The 6807-nt window shown below is 30.5% G+C and overlaps 1 protein-coding gene across 2 annotated transcripts; it reads right to left on the minus strand.

Annotated features, from left to right (window-relative positions):
- Nucleotides 1–414: 414 nt before the first annotated feature.
- Nucleotides 415–4990, minus strand: LOC132623891 (probable cinnamyl alcohol dehydrogenase 6). 2 transcript variants are annotated; one of them, XM_060338701.1, is made up of 7 exons: nucleotides 4830–4990; nucleotides 2597–2773; nucleotides 2373–2486; nucleotides 2058–2285; nucleotides 1388–1676; nucleotides 857–1010; nucleotides 415–723 (listed from the first exon to the last, which is right to left on the minus strand). In XM_060338701.1, exons 2-7 carry the CDS (start codon nucleotides 2689–2691, stop codon nucleotides 521–523), a joined length of 1083 nt encoding a protein of 360 aa, XP_060194684.1. In that variant the 5' UTR covers nucleotides 2692–2773; nucleotides 4830–4990; the 3' UTR covers nucleotides 415–520. The 2 variants fall into 2 exon arrangements, with proteins under 2 accessions (XP_060194684.1, XP_060194683.1); XM_060338700.1 differs by lacking the exon at nucleotides 4830–4990 and having other exon boundaries at nucleotides 2597–2870.
- Nucleotides 4991–6807: the final 1817 nt, after the last annotated feature.

Genomic DNA, 6807 nt, shown 5'->3' on the forward strand with positions numbered 1-6807 from the left:
GTAAATATGTTATATTTTAGCTTCTAAATATAATTATCGTAAAGTTTAGTTATATTCCATAAATAGGTAATAATATAAGCTATGCCAAGTAAATTTTACTAGAATGAAGCCCAAGCCAGTAATTAGACCATAACCCGCCTTTGAAGCCCAACAATTTCTCTTAAAATTTTTATCAAGTAACTTTTCGGGAAATAGGGGACCCCACGCATGGTGGGAGCTTACTGCTTAGTGCACCGGATTGTCCCTTTTGCGGGGAATAGATAAACATTGGCTTAACGTGACATGAAGGCAATTAGTTAACTTGGCTTTTATGTGAGATTTATGATTGACCTTATCATTCTCCATGCTCTATCTCAAACTTACGAAGTATTTTTCTTTTCACAAAAATCAATTAAAGCACAATAAGAAAGTGTATGACTCATTCTTTTTTATAAATAATCGTATCTAGTACATGAAATAAGATATACACTCGTCCAACACACTATATCGATACTTAAACGTGTCGAATTCCCTAAAGGACTTAAAGTTTTGATGATTCACTAGCAATATCAATAACAAACCGATACTTAATATCGTTTTTCTCAATTCTTTCATAAGCTTCATTAATCCTATCAGGTGTGACTATCTCTATGTCACACATGATATTGTACTTCCCACAAATGTCTATCATTTCTTGTGTTTCTTTTATGCTTCCAATCATGCTTCCTTTCACAGTTCTCTTACCTGCATTTCACAATTTTATGGGGTTATTACTGAAATTTTTCAAACACAATCCTTAAAATATAAAATGAAGTGTTCTTAATATGATACTAACATTTAAAAGCGTTCTTAATATCCATCTTGGAGTATTACTTACCAAATATTAATGGAAATGCTGAAAGGCCCATGGGCTTATCTGGTGCACCCACTATGACAAAAGTTCCTTTAACTTTGAGCAGTTCCAAGTAAGGCCCAAGAGAGTGATTTGCTGAGACTGTGTCCAATATGAAGTCCAAGGTCTTCTGTCTCGACTGTCAGTATGAAATCCAACAAAAAGAAAATTCATTAACATAGCAATTCTAAAAGTCTATGCATTATAATACGGAGTTCCCACATTGCTATTTAGGGATAACAATGATCCCTCATATAATTTTTGACAATCCTTACTAGTAAATTAATTTTTGGAGTAGGATTATGCGCAAGGTCCATTCTATCATAGTATTGTGTGAGGGGTTGTTCAGTTCCCACATCAACTATTTAAGAATATGAAGGTGCTTTTATATAATCTTCAACAATCATCATGAGTTAGTTTTGGATTGAGTTAGGTCTAACATTCATTTCTTATCATTAAAAAACATGTTGTATGCCGTGTTAAAAATAATAATGAAGTTTGACATATATAACAAACCTGCATTTGTTGTGCATTAGAGCTAACAACGAAATCATCAGCACCTAATTTGGTTTTGGCCTCTTTTTCTTTGGATAAAGAAGTGCTTATGACAGTGACATGATGCCCAAAAGCTTTTCCAAATTTAATAGCCAAATGTCCCAAACCTCCCAAACCAACGACTCCTATCTTTTTCCTCGGTGAGCCAATCAAGTTGTTGTCTTTCATTGGACAAAACACAGTGGCTCCTGCACATAACAATGGTGCTGCTCTATCCATTGGTAGGTTCTCTGGTACAGCAACCACAAACCTTCAAAATAAAAATAAAAAGAAGAAGAGAAATTAGTTTTGTGTTGATTCGACAGATTCAGAATTTCAAGTGTATGGGGTTTTTATAACTATCTCAAATTAATATTTAATAATAATTGAATTCACAATCAAATATATATAGATAATTAGTAAATTTTTTAATACAAATATAGATACTGCGTAAAAACTAATGGATTTACATCAATGACGGAGCTAGAGTGTCACCTGCAATTCGGCAGAATCTAATAACTTTCCCTCTAACCTTTATCTATGTATACAAATTGACTTAATATGTCAAGTACCTACTAAACTGCATTTTATATATATAAGGGAGAAAAACAGAGAGATTGAAGAAAATAAACTACTCAATTAAATACTTCACCTATAATCAGCAACTAGCATCTTGGAGTAGCCTCCATAAGTGATGCTACCATCCCAAAAGACACCATTGTAGGTGAACTGAACCTTGTCACAATAATTTTCTTCTGAGTTCTTGCAAGACTCACATTCTAAACATGATGCTGACATGCATCCAACTCCTACTTTGTCCCCTGTTTTGAAGTTGGTTACATTGCTCCCAACTTCCACAACAATCCCAGTAATCTCATGCCTATATTACAGGAATTGGAAAAAAAAAAATTAGAAACTTAATTAAAAGGGGGAAAAAAAAAAGGAGAGAAGTTAATTTGATTATTACCCTGGAACAACAGGATACATAGTGATACCCCAATCATTTTTGGCATAGTGAAGGTCAGTGTGACAAATTCCGCAGTACAAAATCTTGATGGTCACATCATTTACACCATTCTCTCTGCATAAGCATGAACATTTTAAGTTTTCGAATACAAAACGTGTCATTCTTTTTGGAACGTACTGAAACGAACGCGGAAAATAGATTTATGTATGGAAATGATGAAATACCTTCTATTGAAGATGTAAGGCGTGATTTTGCCAGAAGAATCAAGAGCTGCCCATCCAGAAACAGCTTGAGTGTGATTTGGGGTTGTTTTAGCCATCAAATTAAAAATTCCCTTTACTTTTTTTGTGCGTGTGAGAGAGAGAGAGAAGAGTGGAAGATGGCAGATTGAGAGTTGTTGCCTGAAGAATGGAGTTTGAGTGGGTTATTAGCAAGTATACAACAGAGAGCTCTTTTTATAGTGTTAAATTAGACTTGGATTATATGATGAAGCTTCAAATGGTTGTTAAATCTCCATAACAACACACCCTCATTACGTATATTAAAAAGTATCCCATGCTTATTTCTAGGAAAGCACATTTCTCGTGAAAAACAATACTCCCTGTCTCAGTTTTATCGCTTAATTTACTTTTAAGAATTGTGTACAAATAAGTTTTACTTTAAGTCAAAATTGACAATTGTTTCTAACTATAACCTTAATGTTAGAGAAGTAGTCATTTTAATACTTAATTCTTAAAAAAAAAACATCTAATAAATAGAGTTAACTTAGTAATTATATCTTGTATTTATTATTTCACTTAATGAGTGTGAAAGAGCTAAAGCGACAAGTTAAAATGGAACGAAGGGAGTAGTGTTATAAAGAGATCACGGCCTAACTTCTTTTTTCATGAAATAGATACATAAATAAAGAAAGAAAATAAATGAAAAACCAACAGAAATTCATTCTCTAATTTTGCCTTAATTTTCATGTATTTGCTAGTTTTTTTTCTTTTTTTCTTTTTTCGGACTTATTCAATAGAATACATCGTTCTATGTGATTTTAACTCATGTCATAAATAAAAATTTCTTCAATTTCATGTGATCTTTTTTAACCTTCTTTAACTTAAAACTTTCTATATGCTGCCCTATATTTATAGTAGAAAAAAAATAACTGAACTTGGAAACACAAAAATAAAAAAATAAACAAAATTTCAACTTTGAAATTGTAATTTCCAGAAAATTGAGAAACAAAAGTTACCCCGAGAACCTCCAAAAAGAGACGGATAAATAAATAAACATTACTCCATAATAACATAATAGCCATTATACATAATCTTCAGACTTAATTAGACTCTAATAAGATGAAGATTCAAAGGGTTGTTAAGACTCCATAACAATACATTTTCGTTACTATATTGAAAACTGAACCGTATCACATGCTTATTTCCAAGAAAATACGTTCAATAAAATGAGGAAAAATAATAGTAGTGTTATAGTCTAGATTTTTACGAAATAAATAAAAAGATAAAGAAAAGAAATGAAAATCCAGCAGAAATTTCTTCTCTAATTTCTTCCTTAATTTCCATGTACTTGTTCGTTCTTTTTCCGGTCATTCAATAGAAAATACATTGCTGTATGTAATTTTAATTCATGTCAAACATACAGAATATTTTTCTTCAATTTCATGTACTTTCTTTCATCCTTTCCAAAACTTAAAACTTTCTACATGGCTGCCCTATATTATAGTAGAAATAATTTATCTTAAAACTACAAACATGAAAACGTGATTCTTGATTTTGCAACTTTGAAATCGTAATTAAAACTGACCATCGTTGATATTTTTATGGGACAATTAAAAGCAAAAAAGGAGAAAGAACAACGAATAAATAAATCAACATTAACTTAGTGAAATATCACAAAGAGGAATAGAATAGCCATCACATCTTTTACTTTAGTCAAATATTTATTAAATCTAGTTCACACAATGTGAAAGACTAATGATAGCAGTAGACTGGATCCATTTCCACTTCTTAGTGGACCATCACAAAAGTAGTTATGCAAGAAAGACAACAAGAAATAAAATAGTAAAGTACGAAAACCTACCTTCTTATGAAGTACGAAAGAATTTCTTGTTGATTTCCTTGAATCTTATATCGATTTCACTCATCAATTTCCTAGAATCTTGTTCTTATTTACTTCTTACTAAGATATGGTACTCCAATGGTATCATTATTATTTTTAGGTCGTGGGTAGTAAAATTTGAATGAGGATAGTAACCTAGTAAAATAATGCATTGGTACGATCAAGAAACCCTTTTATTTCAAATGTGAGATTTTCCAGTGCGTATCGAATGCAATCGGGCTCTAATTGAAAAGCTAAACAAAAAATAAACACTTTTATTTGAAGTGGTAAAGTTTTATGTATTGATATTTCAGTGAAAACGGATGAGCAAATATTGTACATAAGTGGAAAAAATACCTTGGTGTCCCTCAAATTTAGTACCGTTTTGCAGTGCACGCCTAGAACTTAGTTTCCTTGACTCTTGAGACTTTGTTATCCCTTGAGAGACTTTGACTTTCAAAGTCTTGCATCTTCATTTCCTATTCATTCTCACACAACTAAATTTAGAAGCTTGCTGAATGTTGTCCGGATACTTCCTTCGGTTTTCTCTTTCCCCTAACTACTAATTTATCTTAATTGTGATTTGTATAGTGTAAACCTACATGAGTAAGAACGAAATATCACATGAATTTTACTCTGTATTTGAAAGAGAACTCTGAGGGGTGGGTTGATTTGGAGGTGGTGGGGCGTCGAGATGTGAGGGTGAGGGTGGGAAAAAGACAATCAACATAAAATATTGTAATTTGTTCTCTCTACTTCAATAAGGAAAATCATTTTTTTTCTTCTGATTTTGAAACTTAATTTTAAGAAAAATAATAATTTTATTCCATCCTCAACTAAAAAGTAATTCATCCGTTTACTTTTACTTGTCCACTATACTGAAAATAAATATCAACTTTTAGTTGTTCAGTTTGAAAAATCAAAAGATAATGTATCATTTTTATTTAATTTATCGTTTTATATCTAATTTACCCTTATTATTAAGTACTACTAGTATGTAGTTATTCCCCATGCTTGAGATGACTTATAATAATTCGAGAGGTATAATAAAATTACTACTCATTTCTTATTTATTACTTCTATTCCCATTCCTGCTGAGAGCACACTATTTTGTTTGACATGATGTTTATTCTTAAATTGTTGTTTTTCCTTTGCTCAATTCTTGAAAATATTCCCTGCAGGGTTATTAGGTAGCGAGGAGTTGGCTCTTGGGCGTAAGTTAACCATATAATTTTGGGTTCTGCCTATATAGTAGTATTTCATTCTCTCTTTCTTTTCAATGAGGGAGTTGCCTAATGTATACATATGTACCCCTCTTTTGAGATGTGTCAACCTAAAAGTTTGTCCATCCATCCTCTTAAGGAACTAGCACGGGCCCAGCAATCCATTGTTTTTTGCTTATTGATGTATTCCTTGTTACACCTTTTGTTTTAATTTATTTAATCTAATATTTTATTAATCCATTTAAAAATAATAAGATATTTTTATATTTGATAGCAATTAAATTTAAACAGTTTTGAAAACTTACTAAATGCTAAAAGTAAAATATACCCTTAAAATAATTTAATTGCCAAGAAGCAGACATATTGAACATGATTCTTCTATATATAAATAATATAGTAGAAATTTATATGCAAATCGATATTCTTCTCATATTTTTTTTTATTTAACATTAAAGTAATACTATTTCGGGAAAACACAGACTACTAAGAAATTAAATTTTGCTACTTTGAAGCCAACTTTGGTGGTATATCTCCTGATATATTCGTATTTCTTGGGTATCAAAGATTTAAGGTATATTTTTCCCAAAGAAACATAGATTTGACATAAAGAGTTCTACTTATTTTAAAAAAAAATTATGTTTAATATATTACATATTTTTCTAAAGAATTTGGGTATTAAAACAAAAACTACTTTTCTTCAACTTTCTAATATATTTTGTGAATGGAATGAAATTATTACAATGTTGAACTTGAAACTTTCTAACAACATCATTAGCTATTAATAAACAACAATGAGAAGAAATACATTTTAGTGTTTTCTTCTTTGTTACTACTATTAATTAAGCACTTCTGAAAAGTACTTCAAGAACATTTTTATCAGTCAAAAAAAGTTGAAGAATTTCTTCCTCTATCAAAATTAATTTATTTTACCAAACATTTTTATTATATTATATTTGATGTTTTGTTTTAATATGTGGGTATTTATAAGTTAAATTAGTTTCTTCTTAATTATACAATAAAAATATTTTATAAAAGAGGCACATATGAACATTTGATTTAGTTCATAAAGACAGTGAAATTAATTACTACGGAGTAAAAGGATAAAGCTTCAT

The sequence above is a fragment of the Lycium barbarum genome, chromosome 12 (assembly GCF_019175385.1).
Source record: "Lycium barbarum isolate Lr01 chromosome 12, ASM1917538v2, whole genome shotgun sequence".
Classification (NCBI taxonomy): Eukaryota; Viridiplantae; Streptophyta; class Magnoliopsida; order Solanales; family Solanaceae; genus Lycium; species Lycium barbarum.